This window comes from Elephas maximus, chromosome 16, assembly GCF_024166365.1.
Source record: "Elephas maximus indicus isolate mEleMax1 chromosome 16, mEleMax1 primary haplotype, whole genome shotgun sequence".
NCBI lineage: Eukaryota > Metazoa > Chordata > Mammalia > Proboscidea > Elephantidae > Elephas > Elephas maximus.
Window position 1 is genome coordinate 2,225,657 of NC_064834.1, and position 22,563 is coordinate 2,248,219.

Sequence of the window (22,563 nt, forward strand, 5' to 3'; positions counted from 1 at the left end):
TCTTCAAGTTGTACAACCATCCTCACCCTCCTTTTCTGAGTTGTTCCTCCCCCATTAACGTAAACTCACTGCCTCCTAAGTTTCCTATCCATAAGGTTTTAAAAAAAAATTATTTATTTATTGTGCATTAAGTAAAGCTTATAATTCAAGTCAGTCTGTCATACAAAAGGTTATACATACCTGGCTATGTACTCCTAGCTGCTCTCCCCCAGTGAGACAGCACACTCCTCCTCTCCACCCTGTATTCCCCATGTCCATTCAGCGAGCTCCTGTCCCCTTCTTCCTTCTCATCTTGCCTCCAGACAGGAGCTACCCACATTGTCTCATGTGTCTGCTTGAGCCAAGAACCTCACTCCTCGCCAGTATCATTATCTATCTTATAGTCTAGTCCAATCCGTGTGTGAAGAGTTGGCTTCAGGAATGGTTCCAGTCTTGCCTGCCCTTTCTTTCTAAGGCTGAGCTTCCTTCAGCCTATTAATGTACCTGAGTCCTTTCCTTCCTATTTTAGTTTGTGGCCCTGCATTCTTTCTTCTCTCTTTCAGAGTCAAGCATCTGTCTACCTCTGTGTTTCCACTTCCTTATCACCAAATCTCTAGTCAACCTATTGCTGTCTAATCATTCCTTTAAAATAACTCTTGAAGAGTTGCCAATTACCTTCTACTGAAATGCCCAGTGGACATTTTTCAGGCCTTATTTTACTTGACTTCTCTGATACATTCACTATTGCTGAGACACCTTGGTTTCTATGACATTTCTGTTTCTGATTTTCCTCAAACCTCCCTATCCCTTCTTCCCCTGGCCTAAACTTCACTGGTGTTCTCAGCATTTCTGAACCTAGCCCATCAATCTGCTCCATGTACTTAGTCTCCTTAAGCGATCCTACCATCTCTCAGGGTTTGTGTGTTGCCAGATTGTGAGGACTCACACATCTGTGCTGACTTTGGATCTCTTGCCTACGCATTATTCTGGGGATATCGAGCTCTACCACTGACACTCAGAATTCACCATGTTCTCACGTCACTCCGGGGCATTGGTGGTTCAGTGGTAGAATTCTCAATTTCCATGCAGGAGACCAGGGCTCTATTCTCAGTCAAGGTACCTCACACACAGCCGCCACCCATCTGTCAATGGAGACCTAAGTGTTGCTATGATACTGAACTGGTTTCAGTGGAACTTCCAGGCTAAGACAGACTAGGAGGAAAGGCCTGGTGATCAGCTTCTAAAACTCAGTCAACGAAAACCCTATCGGTCACAACAGTCCAATTTGCATGATCATGGGGATGGTGCCGGATGGGCAGCATTTCGTCCCATTGTTCATGGGGCTGCCATGAGTTGGGAGCTGGTTCGACGGCATTTAGCAACAACAGCTACAATAACAGCATCATTTCACTCAAATTTCCTTTTTCTCTTGTTTTCCTGACCTATTTTAATTTCTCTTAAATTATCTAATATAATTCATGTTGCTATGAAAATCTGAAATTGTGGAGTAATTCTAGTCCTCTCATATAATCACCTAATCACACCGATTTTGCTTTTTATATAGTTCTTGAATTAAAAAAAAAAAAATTTATTGTGCTTTAAGTGAAAGTTTACAAATCAAGTCAGTCTCTCACACAAAAGTTTATATACCCCTTGCCATAGGCTCCTAGTTGCTCTCCCCCTAATGAGACAGCACATTCCTTCTCTCCACCCTCTATTTTCATGTCCATTCAGCCAGGTTCAGACCCCTTCTGCCTCCTCATCACCCCTCCAGACAGGAGTTGCCCACATAGTCTCATATGTCTACTTGGTCCAAGGAGCTCACTCCTCACCAGTATCATTTTCTATCCCATGGTCCAGTCCAGTCCCTATCTGAAGAGTTGGGTTTGGAAATGGTTCCTGTCTTGGGCTAACAGAAGGTCTGGGGGACTATGACCTCCGGGGTCCCTCTATTCTCAGTCAGACCATTAAGTCTGGTCTTTTCAAGAGAATTTTTTTTATCCCACTGCTCTCCTGCTCCCTCAGGGATTCTCTGTTGTGTTCCATGTCAGGGCAGTCATCGGTTGTAGCCGGGAATCATCTAGTTCTTCTGGTCTCAGGCTGATGTAGTCTCTGGTTTATGTGGCCCTTTCTGTCTCTTGGGCTCGTAATTACCTTGCGTCTTTGGTGTTCTTCATTCTCCTTTGCTCCAGGTGGGTTGAAACTAATTGATGCATCTTAGATGGCCACTTGCTAGCATTTAAGACCCCAGACACCACCCTTCAAAGTGGGATGCAGGATGTTTTCCTAATAGATTCTATTATGCCAATTGACCTAGATGTCCCCTGAAACCATGGTCCCCAAACCCCCACCCCTGCTACACTGGCCTTCGAAGCATTCAGTTTATTCAGGAAACTTCTTTGCTTTTGGTTTAGTCCAGTCTTGCTGACCTCTCCTGTATTGTGTGTTGTCTTTCCCTTCACCTAAAATAGTTCTTGTCTACTATCTAATTTATTTATTTTTTTTATTTTTTTTCACTATCTAATTAGTGAACACCCCCTTCCTTCCTCCCTCCCCATGTCTATTGCCATCAAAGAATATTTTCTTCTCTGTTTAAACAATTTCTTAAGCCCGTATAATGGTGGTCTCATACAATATTTGTCCTTTTGCAACTAATTTCATTCAGCTTAATGCCTTCCAGATTCTTCCATGTTATGAAATGTTTCACCAATTCATCATTGTTCTTTATAAAAAAAAAAAAAAAACTTTTTTTTTTTTTTATACATGCATAGAATTCCATTGTGTGAATATACCATAATTTACTTATCCATTCATCTATTGATGGGCACCTTGGTTCCTTCCATCTTTTTGCTATTGTAAACAATGCTGCAGTGAACATGGGTGTGCATATATCTGTTCTTGTAAAGGCTCTTATTTCTCTAGGATATATTCCAAGGAGTGGGATTGCTGGATCATATGGTAGTTCTATTTCTAGCTTTTTAAGAAAGCACCAAATTGACTTCCAAAGTGGTTGTACCATTTTGCATTCCCACCAGCAGTGTATCAGTGTTCCAGTCCCTCCACAACCTCACCAACATTTATTATTTTGTGTTTTTTGGATTAATGCCAGCCTTTTTAGAGTGCGATGGAATCTCATTGTAGTTTTGATTTGCATTTCTCTAATGGCTAATGATCATGAGCCTTTCCTCATGTATCTGTTAGCTACCTGAATGTCTTCTTTAGTAAAGTGCCTGTTCATATCTTTTGCCCATTTTTTAGTTGGGTTGTCTTTTTGTTATTGAGTTTTTGCAGTATCATGTAGATTTTAGAGATCAGATGCTGACTGGGTTTGTCCTAGCCAAAAACTTTTTCACAGTCTGTAGGTAATCTTTTTACTCTTTTGGGGAAGTCTTTGGATGAGCATAGGTGTTTGATTATCAGGAGCTCCCAGTCATTGAGTTTCTCTCTTGGTGTTTGTGGATTGTTAGTAATATTTTGTATACTGTTTATGCCATGTATTAAGGCTCCTAGAGTTGTCCCCATTTTTTTCATGATCTTTATCATTTTAGATTTTATATTTAGGTCTTTGATCCATTTGAGTTAGTTTTTGTGCAAGCTGTGAAGTATGGGTCTTGTTTCATTTTTCTGAAGATGGAAATCCAGTTATGCCAGCACTGCTTGTTAAAGAGACTGTCTTTTCCCCCATTTAATGGACTTTGGGCCTTTGTCAAATATCAGCTGCTCATACGTGGATGGATTTATGTCTGGAGCCTCAGTTCTGTTCCATTGGTCTATGTATCTGTTGTACCAGTACCAGGCTGTTTTGACTATTGTGGTGGTATAATATGTTCCAAAATCAGGTAGTGTGAGGCCTCCCACTTTGTTCTTCTTTTTCAGTAATCCTTTACTTATCCAGGGCCTCTTTCCCTTCCATATGAAGTTGGTGATTTGTTTCTCCATCTCAGCAAAAAATGTCATTGGAATTTGGATCAGAATTGCATTGTTTGTATAGATCGCTTTTGGTAGAATAGACATTTTTACAATGTTAAGTCTTCCTATCCATGAGCAAGGTATGTTTTTCCACTCATGTAGGTCTGTTTTAGTTTCTTGCAGTAGTGTCCTGTAATTTTCTTTGTATGGGTCTTTTATGTCTCTGGTAGGATTTATTCCTAAGTATTTTATCTCCTCGGGGGCTACTGTAAATGGTATTGATTTGGTGATTTCCTCTTCAACGTTCTTTTTGTTGGTGTAGAGGAATCCAACTGATTTTTGTATGTTTACCTTGTACCCTGATACTCTGCTGAACTCTTCTATTAGTTTCAGTAGTTTTCTTGAGGATTCTTTAGGGTTTTCTGTGTATAAGATCATGTCATCTGCAAATAGAGATACTTTTACTTCTTCCTTGCCAATCTGGATTCCCTTTATTTCTTTATCTACCCTAATTGCTTTGGCTAGGACCTCCAGCACAATGTTAAATAAGAGTGGTGATAAAGGGCATCCTTGTCTGGTCCCCGATCTCAAGGGAAAGCTTTCAGACTCTCTCCATTTAGGATGATGTTGGCTATTGGCTTTGCATAAATGCCCTTTATTGTGTTGAGGAATTTTCCTTCTATTCCTGTGTTGCTGAGAGTTTTTATCATGAATGGGTGTTGAATTTTGTCAAATGCTTTCTCTGCATCAATTGATAAGATCATGTGGTTCTTGTGTTTTGTTTTATTTATATGATGGATTACATTAATTGTTTTTCTAATGTTGAACCATCCCTGCATACCTGGTATGAATCCCACTCGGTCATGGTGAATTATTTATTTGATGTGTTGTTGAATTCTATTGGCTGAATTTTGTTGAGGATTTTTGCATGTAAGTTCATGAGGTATATTGGTCTGTAATTTTCTTTTTTAGTGGTGTCTTTAAGTGTTTTTTTTTTTTTTTTTTTTTAACCTAGTTTTAGTATCAGGGATATGCTGGCTTCATAGAATGAGCTTGGGAGTATTCTATCCATTTCCATGCCCTGAAATACCTTTAGCAGTAGTGGTGTTAACTCTTCTTGGAAAGTTTGGTAGAATTCTCCAGTGAAGCCATCAGGGCCAGGGCTTTTGTTGTTGTTGCTTGGAGTTTTTAAATTACCTTTTAGATCACTTGTTATGGGTTTATTTAGTTGTTCTACCTCTGTTTAGGTAGGTATTGCGTTTGTAGAAATTCATCCATTTCTTCTAGGTACAATTTTTCGTAGCACTCTGATATGATTCTTTTAATTTCAGCTGGGTCTGTTGTGATATTGCCCATCTCATTTCTTATTTGGGTTATTTGCTTCCTCTCCTGTTTTTCTTTTGTCAGTTTGGCCAATGGCCTTGCTAATTTTTTCAAAGAACCAGCTTTTGTTTTTCCTAATTCTTTCAATTGTTTTTCTGTTCTCTATTTTTTTTATTTCATTTAATTCTGCTCTAATTTTTACTATATGCTGTCTTATGGTGCCTGAGGTTTTCTTTTATCACTCTCTTTATGTTTGTTCAAGTTGTAGGGATAATTCTTTGATTTTGGCCCTTTCTTCTTTTTGTATGTGTGCATTTATTGATATAAATTGACCTCTGAGCACTGCTTTAGCTGTGTCCCAAAGATTCTGAAAGGAAGTGTTTTCATTCTCATTGGATTCTATGACTTTCTTTATTCCATCCTTAATGTCTTCTATTATCCAGTCATTTTTGAGCAGGGTATTGTTCAGTTTCCAAGTGTTTGATTTCTTTTCCCTGCTTTTTCTGTTATTGATTTCTACTTTTATGGCCTTGTAGTCAGAGAAGATGCTTTGTAATATTTCAATGTTTTGGATTCTGCTAAGGCTTGCTTTATGACCTAATATGTGGCCTATTCTAGAGAATGTTCCATGTGCACTAGAAAAGAAAGTATACTTGGTTGCTGTTGGGTGGAATGTTCTGTATATGTCTGTGAGGTCAAATTGGTGGACTGGGGCATTTAGAGCAGTTTATCTTTATATATTGTCTTTTCCTCTTATTCGTTGTTGATTTTGTTTCTGCTGAGTCTTTACTTTTTTTTCTTGTGTTTTATTTTGATGAGTAGGATTGTTAGTCTCCTTTATGGTTACCTTAATATTTTTCCAAGTTTAAATCTAACTTTTATTTCTTTATATTGCCTTGACTTCCTCTCCATATGGAAGATCTATTACTACATTTCTTAGTCCCTCTTTATTGTTTTAATGTTTTCTTCTTTTACATAATGACATTGCTGTTTTCCTGTTTTGAACATTTTTTTCTTATCTTGATTTATTTTTGTGATTTCCCGGTCTGGGTTGACATCTGGTTGCTCTGTCCTGTGTTCTAGTCTTGGGTTGATGTCTAATATTATTGATTTTCTAACCAGAGAACTCCCTTTATCATTTCTTGTAGTTTTGGTTTCGCTTTTAAGAATTCCCTAAACTGTTTTTCTGGAAATGTCCTAATTTCACCTTCATATTTAAGAGACAGTTTTGCTGAATATATGATTCTTGGCTGGCAATTTTTTCCTTCAATGCTTTATATAAGTCATCCCATTGCCTTCTTGCCTGCGTGGTTTCTGCTGAGTAGTCCAAGCTTATTCTTATTGACTCTCATTTGTAGGTGACTCTTTTTTCATTCTTATCTGCTCTTAAAATTCTCTATCTTTGGTTTTGGCAAGTTTGATTATAATATGCCTTGGTGACTTTCTTTTGAGATCTACTTTATGTGGAGTTCTATGAGCATCTTGGATAGATACCTTCTCATGTTTCATGATATCAGGGAATTTTTCTGCCAAAAAATCTTCAACAATTCTCTCTGTATTTTCTGTTATCCATCCCTGTTCTGGTACTCCAGTTCCTTGTAGGATATTTCTCTTGGTAGAATCCAACATGATTCTTAGGGTTTCTTCATTTTTTAAAATTCTTTTCCTGATTTTTCTTCGAATGTATTGATGCCAAATGTTTTAACTTCATTATCACTAATTCTGCCTTCCACTTGCTCAGTTCTGCTCCTCTGACTTTCTACTGAGTTGTCTAATTCTGTAATTTTATTGTTAATCTCCTGAATTTCTGATTGCTGTCTCTCTATGGATTCTTGCAGTTTATTAAATTTTTCATTATGTTCTTGAATAACCTTTTTCATTTCTTCAACTGCTTTATCTGTGTATTCTTTGGCTTGTTCTGTGATTTGCCTGATCTCCTTCCTGATGTCTTGAAGAGTTCTGTACATTAATCTTTTGTATTCTGCATCTGGTAATTCCAGGAAGACACCTTCATCCAGAAGATCCCTTGATTCTTTGTTTTGAGAGCTTGTTGATGTGATCATGGTCTGCTTGTGTATATGATTTGATATTGACTGTTGTCTCTGAGCCATCTATAAGTTATTGTATTAGCTTATTTTATGTTTGCTTACTGTATCCTAGCTTCTTGCTTTGTTTTGTTTTGATATGCCCAAATAGGGTGCTTGAGTGAGGTAGCTTGATGATTTTCACCTTTGAAGCTCTGATGCCCTGTCAGCAGATGGCTAGAGCTGTTATCAGGTATATGAGCCTAGGGGTTCATTCACTTTTCTTGTATGGGTTCAGCTCAGGTGTCCAGGTAGTTGGTCATCAAGTGTGTGGTACAGGCTGTGTCCTACAGTCTTGGAGGGCCAGAGGTGATTGGTGTAGGTACAGGTATCTGGTTGCAGCAGGGGGTCACACTGTGAACAAGGCAAGGGCTGACAACTGTCCCCCGTGTGTCTGTGAAGAAAGTGCGTCCCTGTTCCCTAGAGCACCCAGGTGGGTGCATTCTGCCGACAGACCAGGGGTACCCAATGGTTTTGGTTGTAAGACTGGGAGATACCAGTTCTCCTTGGACCCCTGTCATGGGTGGCTAGGTGATTTGATTGGAGCCACCAGTCTTTAGGCCCCTATTATGGGTAGGTGAGGACCCTGTTTAATAGGCAAAACGGTGTCAAACATTAAACACCCACCTATCCACTGCGTAGCTGAAATAGTTGCTGTCTGCAGACAAGGGCCTATTCTCCTGAAATAAGCCCACACAGACCCATGCGGGGGGAAAGGTATTCAAAGTCCACGGACTGTTTATGCCTGGACAGGAGCCGCTTCTGTTGTTAGCTCCCCAGTTTAGTGGCACTGGTAGATTATCTTTTCCCACAGTTGTGAATTTATTCCTTCTCCAAGGCCGAGAGAATGGCTCAGAGCACTCAGCAGGGCCTGTCCCAGGCCCAGAGAAATTGACAGGCACTGAAGCCGGCCTGGGGGCTTGGGGAGGTAAAATATATGCAAAAAACTTAGCTTTTGCTGACAGCACCATTCTTCTCTGGTTCCAGAGGTGTGAGTAGGCTCTGTGGCTGCCTGTTTCTCCCTGAGGAAACTGCGTTCAGAGCCACGCCTTGGTTGCTCCCAGGAATAGTGCCTGAGATTTCCTGGCAATTCAGATCCGGCAACTCCTTTCTGCTTTGGAACCATCTCTCTCTCCCTCTGCTGCTCAGTCCATTTTCTTACTTTGCCTTTGATATTCAGGGCTCATAGCTTGTCACAAATATAATCATTTCACTTGTTTTTTAAGGTCTTTGTTTTAAGAGGGATCACCGGAAGCATCTGACTACTCTGCTATCTTGGCCCCGTCTTTCTGTAGTTCTTGAATTTAACTCTTTCACTTATTCCACCATTGTCACAATTCAGGGATATGCGAACTTTCATTTGTGCTGTCTCACTTGTATCCCAACTGGTCTCCCAACTTCCAATCTTGCCTTTATTCAATCCATCCTCCAAAGTGGAGCCAGAGTGAGCTCTCAAAAATGCTCAGCAGGGCCTATCTCAGGCCCAGGGAAATGTGACCATACTTAAAACCACTCATTGACTTTCCAACTGCTGCAGGATAAATTCCTCTCTAGCCTTCTATGTTCTAGCCTATTGCCTTGGTCTTCATGCTTTATATTTAATTGTAGAAAGTTGTCTGAATGTATGCATGCTGGTTTCAAGTTGTATAACTTTTCTCACTGTCTTTTCACCTTTCTTTCCTTGATAAACTCTTACTTATCCTTCAAAATTAAGCTCAAGCAATGTCTCACCAGGGAACCTTCTCTGAACACTTGTTTCATGCCAAGATCCCTCTTCTGTGTTCTCATGGTGTTGTGTGCAAAGCTGTCTCAACATTGGCCATGCTAGGTCATTACTATCGATCCCTGCCATGAGGGTCCATAAAACCAGATCTGGTGCCCGTCTTTATACGCCAGTGCCTGGAAAACAATAGGTGATTGGTAAATATTCTGTGAACTCAAAAACGAAGAGTAAATTTGAAGCCAGAAATGGATTATCTGAGCAAATATATAAAGAACCCTAGGCTGCAGTTTTTGTAGACAGTATATTCATTTAAAGAGTTAAAATTGTTTATAACTAAATTCATACAATATTTTCTATAACTCTTAATTTTGAAGAAATCATCAAGGTCAGTTTTTCCAACTGCTAGTATCCATGCCCCATAGTCCAATGTCTTGTATCCAAATAGTCTCTTGACTTTCCCTGACACTTTGTAATTTACTGCTATTTTCATTCTACTATCTCATCCTTGTTTCACAACATCTCTGCAGAATAGACAAAACAGGTACTATTGACCTTATTTCATAGGTGGTAAAGCAAATTTCAGGACAACTAAAAATAAATTTGCCCATGTAATGTGGCCAGTAGGGACCCAAGACCAAGGTTTCTGGACTTCTATGCTTTCTACCTCTCACACTCTCATTTTTGCAATACTCAGAACAACGTGCAAGTCCAAATATTTTATATATATATGCCTCCCTGAAAGTCTTTACCCTGGTCCCAGTTACACCTCCTGGGGCCATTCTAACAAGCACCATCCATCTTAGACAGGATGGCATATTTGCTATTTGAAGGGAATGTCTTTGTGTCCAAATGTCCCCCAAGAGTTCTCTTGCTGCATGTCTCCAAGGCATCATATTAGAAAGAAGTCTGGGCTTTTTCCTTAGATGTAGAATTAGTCAATTTTGTCAGCGTTTTATGTCATTTGCCATGGTTGTGATAGTTGCTTTACTTATAAAGGCATATAAACAATGTAGCAGCAATATAAAAGAAAATGTTGCAAAGGCAAAAAGAAAGAAAGAAATCACCCTATTCCCACCACTCCAAATCAGTAACTGGGTTATTATTATTATGTTGTTTCATTTTAACATTTTGAGTCTTTGTCAATAAATACTTTAAAAATTTTGTTGAAGTATAATACACATGGAAAAAAGTGATCAAATCAGAAATTTATAGATTGGAGAATTTCAACAAAGTAAATTTGTGACCACCACCAGATCAAAACATACATTAATGACATCCTAGAAGCATCCCAGCCCACACCCTGTTGCAGTCATTAACCCCCTTCTCACCCAAGATAGCCCATTTTCCTGGTGTTGAAGGCCATAGTTTTTCACATTTTAAATTTTATGTGAATGAAATAACATAGCGTACACTCTTCTTGGTCTGGCCTATTTCTCTCCAAATCACGTGTGTAAGGTGTGTCCATGTCAGTGCGTGAAGCTATGGTTCACTCATTTTCACAGGAGTGGAGCAGCTGCTCTCAAATGTTTCAGTTTTAGGACCTCTTTACATCTTAAAAATTACTGAGGATGCCCAAAAAGGTTTTGTTTATGTGGACTATATCTGTTGACATTTATCATGTTAGAAACTGAAACTGAGAATTTTAAAATGCATGTGTTAATTTATTAAGAGGTAATAAACACATTACATGTAAACACGAATAGCATATTTAATGAAAAACAACTACATTTTCTATACAAAATTCTGAATTTTATATTTTTATTTAAATCTAAATTTAACTAAAACAAAAGCAAATTGTGAGAAGAGTGGCATGGTTTTATATTTTTAAAAATGTCTTTAATATCTTGTTTAATAGAAGACAACTGTATTGTCCTGTCTACTTCTTTATTCAGCCTGTTGTAATCTGTTGTTTTGGTTGAAAGATGAAGAAATCTGGCCTACTACTAGTAATTACATATCTAATTACTACTAATTACTAGTAGTAATTAGATATGTAATTAGAAAAGGAAGAAGTGTTTCAGCAGCCTTTTTAGAAAATTAGAGGTACTCTTCTTTGATACCACACCAAAACTCTACAGGTAGCAGATTCTTAAAAGTTAACTTGAATCACTTATCAGTGAAACTTTTGTATTATATTACATTAAAATTATTAATCTATGTTGAACTTTGAATGGATATCTTAACCCACATATGATTTTGTAACATCATGCATGGGTCATTTAGAAATTTTTGTTTCCCAGAATTTTATGAATCTCCCAAATTTGATACATTTTATTATGTAATAAAAAAAATTATGTTCATATCACGACTGATGTTATCAGAAAAACCTTTAGCTAGTGGGAAGTTGTTAAGCTCATAGAAGGAGATACGAGTTCTCCAAAATTGCAAATTTTATCATTGGCAACAAATACTGTCCAATTGCTTTCTTTGAGATGACGGGTTGACGTTATTTGTTTTGAAGAAAATATCTGCCAAGTATTCAAGTCTACTTTTTTCAGTGACATAAACGAGTACTATACACATGGACTGCCAAATACATAGGAAACAAATCGACTACGTGTGTGAAAAGAGACAATGGAGAAGCTGTACTCAAAGTAGAGTCAACCTTAATGATACAGGTGGAGTCAAGCTTTTGGGACCTTCATTTGCTGATGTGGCAGAGTCAAAATGAGAAGGGAGAGCTGCAAACATCCACTAATAATAGGAATGTGGAATGTATGAAGTATGAATTTAGGAAAATTGAAAATAATCAGAAATGAGATGGAACACAAACATCGATATCCTAGGTATTAGTGAGCTGAAATAGACTGGTATTGGCCATTTTGAATCAAACAATCACATTGTCTACTATGTGGGGAATGACAAATTGAAGAGGAATGGTGTCGTGTTCTTCGTCAAAAAGAACATTTCAAGATCTATCTTGAAGTACAGCACTGTCAGTGAGAGGATAATATCCATACCTACAAGGAAGACCAGTTAATATGACTATTATTCAAATTTACCCACCAGACACTAAGGCCAAAAATGAAGAAATTGAAGATTTTTACCAACTTCTGGAATCTGAAATTGATTAAACATGAAATCAAGATGCGTTGATAATTACTGGCAATTGGAATGCAAAAGTTGGAAACAGAAGTATTGGTAGTTGGAAAATATGGCCTCTGTGACAGAAACAGTTCTGGAGATCGTATGATAGAATTTTGCAAGACCAATGACTTCTTCACTGCAAATACTTTTTTTCAGCAACCTAAATGGCGACTATACACGTGGACCTCACCGGATGGAAAACACAGAAATCAAATCAACTACATCTGTGGAAAGAGATGATGGAAAAGCTCAATATCATCAGTCAGAACAAGGCCAGGGGCCGACTGTAGATCAGACCATCAATAGCTCATATGCAAGTTGAAGTTGAAGTTGAAGAAGATTAGAATAAGTCCACCAGAGCCAAAGCACTACCATGAGTGTATCTCGCCTGAATTTAGAGACCATCTCAAGAATAGATTTGATGCATTGAACACTAGTGACCGAAGACCAGATGAATTGTGCAATGACATCAAGGACATCATACGTGAAGAAAGCAAGAGGTCATTAAAAAGACAGGAAATTAAAAAAAAAGACCAAAATGGATGTCAGAAGAGACTCTGAAAGTTGTAAAAGTGAGTAGCTAAAGTGAAAGGAAGAAATGAAGTAAAAAGAGCTGAACACAAGATCTCAAAGGGCAGCTCGAGAAGGCAAAGTTTTATAATGAAATATGCAAAGATATGGAGTCAGATAACCAAAAGAGAAGAATACACTCAGCATTTTTCAAGCTGAAAGAACTGAAGAAAAAATTCAAGCCTCGAGTTGCAACATTGAAAAGTTTTACAGGGAAAATACTGAACAACACAGGAAGCACCAAAAGAAGATGGAAGGAATATATAGTCACTGTACCAAAAAGAATTTTGTTGACATTCAGCCATTTCAGGAGGTAGCATGTGATCAAGAACCAATGGTATTGAAGGAAGAAGTACAAGATGAACTGAAAGCATTGAATAAAAACAAGGCTGCAGGAATTGGTGAAATACCAACTGAGATGTTTCAACAAATGAATGCAGTGCTGGAAGTGCTCACTGGTCTATGCCAAGAAATTTGAAAGACAGCTACCTGGCCAACTGACTGGAAGAGATCCATATTGGTACCTATTCCAGAAAGGTAATCCAACTGAATGAAAAAAATTATTGAATAATAGCATTAATATCACGTGGAACTAAAATTTTGCTGAAGGTCTTCAAAAGTGGTTGCAGCGGTAGCACATTGACAGAAAACAGCCAGAAATTCAAGCTAGATTCAGAAGAGGATGTGGAACAAGGGGTATCATCGCTGATGTCAGATGGATCCTGGCTGAAAGTAGAGAATACCAGAAGGATATTTACTTGTGTTTTCTTGACTATGCAAAGACATTCAACTGTGTGGATGATAATAAATTATGGAGGGCATTGCAAAAGACTTAATTGTGCTCATGAGGAACTTGTACTTAGACCAAGAGGCAGTCGTTTGAATAGAAAAAAGGGATACTGTGTGGTTTAAAGTCAGGGAAGGTGTGCGTCAGGGTTGTATCTTGATCATACTTACTCAATCTGTATCCTGAGCAAATAATCCTGGAAGCTGGACTATATGAAGAAGAATGCAGCATCAGGATTGGAGGAAGACTCATTAACAACCTGTGATGTGCAGGTGACACAGCCTTCCTTGCAGAAACTGAAGAAGACTTGAAGCACTTACTGATGAAGACCAAAGACTACAGCCTTCAGTACCGATTATACCTCAACATAAAGAAAACAAAAATTCTCACAACTGTACTGTCAGGGATTGAATTGTGTCCCCCCAAAATATGTGTCAGCTTGGTTAGGCCATGATTCCCAGTATTGTGTGGTTGTCCTCCATTTTGTGATTTTTCTGTGTTATAAATCATAATCTCTGCCTGTGGTTAAAGAGGATTAGGGTGGGATGTAACACCTTTACTCAGGTCACATCCCTGATCCAATGTACAGGAAGTTTCCCTGGGGTGTGGCCTGTACCACCTTTTCTTTTACCATACAAGAGATAAAAGAAAAGGGAAGGAAGAAGAGAGCTGGGGACCTCATACCACCAAGAAAGCAGTGCGGCAAGAAGAGTGTGTCCTTTGGACCCGGGCTTCCTGAGCAGAGAAGCTCCTAGTCTAGGGAAAGATTGATGATAAGAACTTTCCTCTAGAGCTGACAGAGAAAGCCTTCCCCTGGAGCTGAAACCTTGAATTTGGACTTCTAGCCTACTGGACTGTGGAGAATACAAATCTGTTTGTTAAGGCTATCCAGTTGTGGTATTTCTGTTATAGCAGCACTAGATGACTAAGACATGGACCAATAAGCAACATCATGATAAACAGAGAAAAATTGTCAAGGATTTCATTTTACTTGGATCCACAGTCAACACCCATGGAATCTGTAGTCAAGAAATCAAATGAATGAAGAAAACTAAAGATAAAGGGGAAAGATTAGTCCAAAGGACTAATGGACCACATCTACCATGGCCTACACCGTATTGAGTACAGTACAATAGATTGTGCCCGGCTACCACCACTGACTGTTCTGACAGGTATCACAATAGAGGGTCCTGGTCAGAGCCAGAGAAAAATTTAGAACAAAATTCTAACTCAAAAAGAGAGACCAGACTTGCTGGCCTGACAGAGGCTGGAGAAACCCTGCTGGTATGGCCCCGGACATGCTTTCAGCTCAGTAATGAGGTCACTCCTGAGGTTCACCCTTCAGCCAAAGATTGGACAGGCCCATAAAAAGTCCAGACTAAAGGAGCACACCAGCCCAGGGGCAAGGACTAGAAGGCAGGAGGGAACAGGAAAGCTGGTAATAGGGAACCGAAGTTGAAAAAGGAGAGTGTTGACATGTCATGGGGTTGTTAACCAGTATCAGAAATCAATATATGTACTAACTGTTTAACAAGAAACTAGTTTGTTCTGTAAACATTCATCTAAAGTACAATTTAAAAAAAGGCAATAAGAAAAAAAAAGCAAACAACACATTGCACTGGGCAAATCTTCTGCAAAAGACCCCTTTCTTGTTAAAAAGCAAAAATGTCACTTTAAGGATTAAGGTGCACCTGACCCAAGCCACGGTGTTTTCAATTGGCTCATATGCAGATGAAAGCTGGACAACGAATAGGAAGACCGAAGAACTGATGCCTTTGAATTATAGCATTGGCGAAGAATACTGAATGTACCACGAACTGCCAGAAGAACAAACAAATCTGTGTTGGATGAAGTACAGCCAGAATGTTCATTAGAAGCAAGGATGGCAAGACTTCGTCTCACATACTTGGACATGTTATCAGGAAGGACCAGCACCTAGAGAAGGATGTCATGCTTGGTAAAGTAGAAGGTCAATGAAAAAGAGGAAGACCTTCAAAGAAATGGATTGACACAGTGGCTGCAACAGTAGGCTCAAGCATAACAACGATTGTGAGGATGCCGTAGGACCAGGCAGTGTTTGGTTCTGTTGTACATACGGTCGCTCTGAGTCGTAATCAACTCATCGACACCTAACAACAACAACAGTGTAAATTAGCCCCTTTACCAAATTGCAATTAAAGAAACTTAGAATATTTTATTCACCCCTTCCATATTTTGTTATTTTAATTTCTCATGTAATACAAAGTCCATAAGATATTGCTATTATTATTGATGTTGTTTTTTAACAGTCAAAAACAACAAGAACAACAATAATAATTAGTATGTATTTAAAAAAAATTTTTTTTTTTTTTAAATAGTTTGTAGTGGTTAAGAGCTATGGCTGCTAACCAAAAGGTCGGCAGTTGGAATCCATCAGGAGCTCCTTGGAAACTGTACGGGGCAGTTCTATCCTATAGGGTCGCTATGACTCGGAATTGACTCGACAGCAATTTTTTTTTAATTCATTTAGATTTCTCCACATATTTACACTTTACATTGCTTTTTATTTATTCAAAATATAGAATCATTTTCACTCTGCCTACTGTTTTGTTTAGTGAAGTTCTGTTGGTGATTCATCCTCTCAGTGTTGTTGACTTGAAAATGCTTAATTTTGTCATTATTTTTGAAGGGTATTTTCACTGAGTAGAGAATTTGACATTGGCAGTTATTTTCTTTCAGCACTTGGAAGGTATTTCATTGTCTTTTGGCTTCTACTGTTTCTTGAGAGGTCAGCTGTCATCTTTATTGTTGCTTCTTTAAAGGTAAACCTACCTTTTTCTGTCTTTTTGAAGATCTTTGTCTTTTATTTTTACAGTTTTTCTGTGATGAACTTATTTGTGGCTTTCTGTTTAGGGTTTGTAGGGCTGCTTAAATCTGTGACTTGATGTCTTTCATTTATTTGGGAAAATTCTCAGCCTTTAACTTTTCATATATTACTTCTGCCTCTTTCTTTCTATCCTTTCCTTTTGGGATTCCAATTCTATGTATGCTATACCTTTTCTCCATACCCCATATGCCTCTCTCTTTTTTAATATTTTTCATACTTTTATCTCATCATATGTTTGCAAGGGTATTTCTTCAAGTTCACTCATCTTCTGTTCAATTGTGCCTAATCTGCTGTTGAACTCGCCTATGGAATTTTTAATTTCAGTTAATTCATTTTTCAGATTTAAGATTTTTATTTGATTATTTTTCAAAGATTTCAGGTCTCTGGAGAAATTCTACATGTACTTTTTGGCACCTATTCCCTCCATTATTTTAAGGTTCATGTCTAATATCTCTGTACAAATGAATGTTTTTATTGTCTATTTTTCTATTGGTCTTTTTTTTTTTTTTTAATTGGTAATATCTGGTAATTTCTGCTTGACTGCTGAACATTCTGTATGAAAATTCTAGACTAGAGGCTACAAGTGATCTCATCTTTCTCCAGGGAGGAGTTTCTTTGCCTTCTGATGTATGGAGTAGGGATCACCTTAATGCAGTCATGGGTTGAGCTAATTGGAGACTGGATTTCGTTTTTGTAAGACCTGGCCTATTCCCAGTCTGCCTTTATCCCTATCTTCATAGATTTTACTTAGAACCCTCCTTCTGTTGCTTTTTTACAAACTGAGACTCCTGGAAACTTTGCATAGCTTCTCAGCCTCATACTGCTTTTGAATCAGTAGTAGTAAAGAAGAACATCAAGGCAGGAAGTTTGGCTTACTTCTTTGTATTGCCGTATTTCTGAGATCTTGGCCCCTAATGCTCTGGATGCCTTGGTAGTTCTGAACTTCAGTTTCTATCTCCTCAGCCGCCTGAGACTGCCTAACGCTCTGGTAAGCTTCTCTGCCTTTTAGACTCCACTTTCCACCCAGCTTCTCAGCCTGTCGTGCTGTTTTCAAATTTGAAAATATTTCAAGGGTAAAAGGCATGAAATATTTTGGCACACCTCAGAAAGTTTCCTTTCTCTCCAGAATCTTGGCTCCTTAAGTTTTATTTGTCTTGGTACTTCTCAGCTTTCTTAAAGAGTAGAATTGCCCCCATAGGATTTCGAAGGAGCGGCTGGTGAATTTGAACTGTTGACTTAAAGCAGGTTACTCACATCTAAATTTTCTAGTTGTTCTTGGCAGGAATGTTGATTTGTTATAAGCTAGCTCATCATAGCCGGAAATGGAAGTAATCTATGAACATGTATGTGAGTGTGTGCATATGTAAGCACATTATCATAGTTGAAGGCCTTAGTTATTGGTTGTCATTGATTTGACTGACAAATCATGTAACCATTATTCCCCTCCCCGCCCCAGAAATTTATAAAAGTAGAGAACTTCTTACCTAGAATCACACTAGTAATTAAGCCATGACTTGTTTTCTTTTTTCTCCAGGGTTTTGTGTCATGTATAGAGAGCTATAGAAGGAGAGGACAGGAGCTATATGCATCTTTATACAAAGATCATGTGCAGGTAAGAAACAAAACGTTTTCTTTCTTTTCACAGTAGACTGGAATCCACCTTGTACCTGAACTAAAGGCCCAAAAGGGCCTTTGTCTGAGTTCTAGATTATCGAAACCAACAATTCACCTTGAATATATACTAAAGAACCAGACTGGCCTTTGGTCTCAGTTCTAGATTGCCTAAGCCAGCAATAGTTAGTTCATCAGTGATTCAGGCCTACCTGCATGACTTGTGCAGTGGGATTTGGGTTCACATGGTCAGGAGCGAGGAGATAAGCAGCTTGTTCTCTCAGTCATCTCTTCATTCATCCACTCAGTAAGTAGATATTGATTCCCAGGAAACCTCAGACCCTGGGCTGGCACACAATTATAAACACAACAGAGGTGGGCCTTGCTCCCAAAAAGCTTCCCTGGGGAGGAGAGATATACATTAAAGGACCTCATGACTCAGTAGACAGTCATAACCTGTGGTGAGCACTAGACAGGGAAAATACAGGAAATAATGAGAGATTATAATGGATAGTGACTTAACTTGAGGTGTCAGAGGCCCTCTCTGGAAAGCGACAACAAAATCAGATCAGAAGGAGGAAGAATATGGGACAAGATAGTTGGGAGAGGAGTGTTTTCGGCTCAGGGACAAGCATGTATGAAGGTGCAGTGGCAGGAGAGAGCCAGATGTCATCAACTAACTGGAAGAAGAACAGTGGCACTAGAACATGGTGGGCTGGGGATGACAGTGGCACAGATGGGGCAGGGGACAGAGCAGACAGTGCAAGAGACCATGTTGGGTTTTGTGCACCTACCCCAAGTGCAATTGTTGCCACTGATACGGACAGGCTTAGAGATTTAGAATACCGCTGTCGATGTGATTTGTGCAGGGTCTAGGAAAAGAGCATCTTCCTTCATGCAAGTCTGTGCCTATTTGAATCCCTTTCTATGACTATGGCCTGAGTCTCAGTGTCCCCATCTCTAAAATGGGATAATACTCCTAACTGCAAAGATTAAAGAGCGAGTATACAGGACCCAGTGACTGGCTGAGAATAGATGCCCCAAATGTGGTTATGGCATGGATAAAAGGTTCATTTTTAGTTAGTGTTAATTGTTGTTAGCAAAAACAAACAAGTGATCCCTAATAACAGAATACAGCACACAGCATGAAAACTTTAATAATTACGTTGTCTACTGAGCAATTTCTGAGTACCAAATCCTGTGTTAGGTATTAAAAATGCAGACTTTATAGTGAATACAGAAATAGCCACAAAGCAAGGTAATGAGGCCCATACTAGGATGTTCTACTTTGAGGACAAGAGCAATGGGGTGTAAGAAACCATTGTGTGTGCCTAGGGTGGGGTAAGGGTCAAGAAATGATGGAATGGGGGTGCCAGGAACAAAATAGGCACTGATCAACATCAGCCAAGTGATGTGTTTGAATCCCTTCCATATAAGCTCAGTTGGGTGTCCACAACATGCCCCTGGGAATAGGGTTTCATAAATGTGTGCCTGCCCCTCAGAAGTAGTCTGGCAGCACAGCCTCCCAGGCGGTCATAGGAGTAACGAGAGGAACAGTGTTCAGCAGGAGAGGCAGGTGGTGGGAAGAGGTTAGGGGTCAGCAGGTGTGTCTGGTTTCTCCAGACCCTCTTCTTGCAGAAGGGCTTCATGGGGGATACCTCCCTCACCCCCAGCCTTGCTGACTGCCTTGCACAGCTGGGTGGGTGCCTCGCTGGCTTTTTGGGATGTTGTCCATGCCCATTAGAGGGACGCTTGTACATCAGTGACGCATCACCTGTGTTTCCTGTTTTCATTCAGGACTAGCGATGTGGCTGATAAATTCAGTTGCCATCAGGGTAAAAACAGGATGAACTGTATATGACTGCATCCTTTATTTATGGACATCTTCGGCATACTTGTTGCATTTTGAGGCAGATGGTATTGTTTATCTAAACTTCCAAATCACTACCTACTCAAGAGGGTGGCTATTTCTGTCTGGTTGGAAGAACCTGTACAGTCTTGTCATGATGAGGAGAGACGTGCTCTCTGGTTTTCCTGGGGGTTTCTGCTGACATTCACAACACGGCAGGTTCATATGGTAGGAGGACTGGGGAAAGGGCCAAATTGCACTGAGGCTCCGAGCCCAAAAGAAAGGAACGCTGATGTCCAGGAGCCTCTCCTGGGACCTTAATCTCGTCAGTGTCCCTCTTTTTGGGAGGACCACATTGGGTGCACCTGGTAAGAAGCACTCCTTGAACTACATGGGGACTCACTGGGGTTTAGGGAGTACTTGAGGTAGCCATGCAGAATGTAACTGTTTATTGAGGTATTTTCCAAGAAAATCAGCATTTTGAGGCTAAGCCACAAGATACTCTCCTAGTGTTTAAATATTTAAGATGGATTGCTCTGATGTTTAAGAGATTGCAGAAGCAATTACTGTCTGTCAGGAGATGATAGGATCTGATTGCCCTTATTCCCATGCAGGCCCCACTCTACCTCCAGGAAAGACAAGCCTAAACTCTGGACTGAACTCAGGCTTGTGGAACCTGCCACGTTCTTCAGGCAGTGCGTCTTACTGGGTGCACCCAATATGGTTCTGCCAAAGAGGGTCAATGATGAGATTGAGGGTCCAGCCCACAGAGTGGTAGATACAGTCCACATAAGAGTTCTCTAACCTGAGACCTCACCCCACCATCGGAGGTTGCAGGAACCCACAGCCTGAAAGATAATGTTACTCAGGGTCCTGGAAGTTAACCCAAGCACCCTTCTATACCAAGAACCTGAAAGATATCATTACTCAGGGTCCTGGAAGTTAACCCAAGCATCCTTCTATACCAAAAGCCTAAAAGATATCATTACTCAGGGTCCTGGAAGTTAACCCAAGCACCCTTCTATACCAAAAGCCTGAAAGATATCATTACTCAGGGTCCTGGAAGTTAACCCAAGCACCCTTCTATACCAAGAGCCTGAAAGATATTGCTCAGGGTCCTGGAAGTTAACCCAAGCATCATTTTATACCAAGAAGTATCAACAGCAAGTGGTGCTGCTCTGATATTTGGTTTTCTAAATTGCTCCTTACCCCAGAAGCACCGATAAAAACAGTTGCCTTTACTCTGGCCCTGCCTGCGTTCCCCCACCCACCCCTGTGCCTTGTCCAAGTTATATTCTTTCTCTTCTGTTTGGCCCAGCTGTTCTAGCTCTGCTCCTTCACCTACCTAGGCCATCCTATTCTCATAGCAAGACCTCAGCAGTATTCACAGATATGCTTCATCCTGCCTGTGCTGTTTTTGTTTGTTTGTTTTAAATAAAGTCTTTACTCGTTTGAAGCTCTTTGCAAGAGGCCTGCCACCCCACGCGTGGTCTTTCTTTTAGTATGTGTGGGACCACTGTCTTGTCTCACGCTCTTCTGGGCTCTCTAGGGTCTGACTGGCTGGTTCCTGCTCAGTCTCCGCATATTCATTAGGTATCCATCAGAGCTCCTTCAGATGCAAGTATTAGAAACTCAACTCAAGTTGGCTTAGGCAACCCATGCAATGTTTGGATTTGTGTTACTGGAAAATTCAGGGGAAGAGCAGGCTTCAGGCAAAGCTGGATCGGGGTATTCAAAGTCCACTCTAAGGAATCTCTGTCTTTCTATCTCTGTATCTGTCTTTCTTTTTTTCCTCTCTCTCACACACACAGACACACGTAAACATACATGTGTGTACCTATAAGATTACTAATGAGTTTGAGGCATAAGGGCATATGGATGAGAAAGAAGTGAGTCTGAAATAAACCCATGCTTTGTTCACCAAACTGTACATCCTGGCATGAAGACAAGCTCATGCACAGCACAGGCAACCATTTTCAAATTTGCACAAAGACATTGTTGTCTTGTTACCAGGCTGATGTCTGTAGGGTAGGATCTGCCTCAGGACAGGGGAGAGGACCTCTCCTGATTCACACACAGGAGCCATGTGGGCTGGAGCTGGGGGCCCTGAGTGTACATGTGCTTGTCCAGTGCTCTGCTCTGTTTCCATGAGTTCATAAAGCAATAATAAGCCCCCAGGAAAGGAATCCAGCACATAGGCCCAAGTGAAGGCTGTGAAATCAGACAGACTCGGTTTAGTTCTCATTTTGGCCACCTGTTCCTCCTTGGGCAAGTCACTTCTCTCGAAGACTTAGCTTCTTCATAGGGAGAGTGGTGCCACTGACTAGATTAAATGAAATAAAGAAGGTGAAGTGCTCAGCCTAACGTGTGGTGAAGTGTTTCTTTTTATTTATATTAAATTTACGAGACTCATGCTTCTTGGCATTAGTACTGTCACTTTCCAGTTTTCTGAAAAATTAAAATTTAGAAAAAATACCACCTAATCATCAAATAATTGCAAAAATTTACCCCACAGACAAAGGCACCTCTACTGTCTAAGCTGACTTGAAATGTTTCCGTGACAGGTGATGTACAGAACTTCAGGGTGGCATACAAAAGCAGTTTGAGGGATGTCTGTGTATATTATATAAAATTTTGCATTTTACTTGAATGGAAGGTGTAACAGTCAAGGACACATATACAAACTCTGAAGGTTTCGTAAATATTATAAACAAATATAAACCAGTTGCCATCAAGTCTCCTTCAGCCCATGGCAAGCCCATATGTGCCAAGTAG

At 39.8% G+C, this 22,563-nt stretch overlaps 1 protein-coding gene across 9 annotated transcripts in view; it reads left to right on the forward strand.

The window, feature by feature from the left end:
• Positions 1 to 22,563, forward strand: part of WDFY4 (WDFY family member 4) — a 410,290-nt gene that overhangs the window by 257,823 nt on the left and 129,904 nt on the right. For all 9 annotated transcript variants that reach the window (XM_049854909.1, XM_049854915.1, XM_049854916.1 and 6 more), the window contains one exon: positions 17,863 to 17,940. In XM_049854909.1, the coding sequence (XP_049710866.1) occupies positions 17,863 to 17,940 (78 nt within the window). The remainder of the gene's footprint in view (positions 1 to 17,862; positions 17,941 to 22,563) is intronic.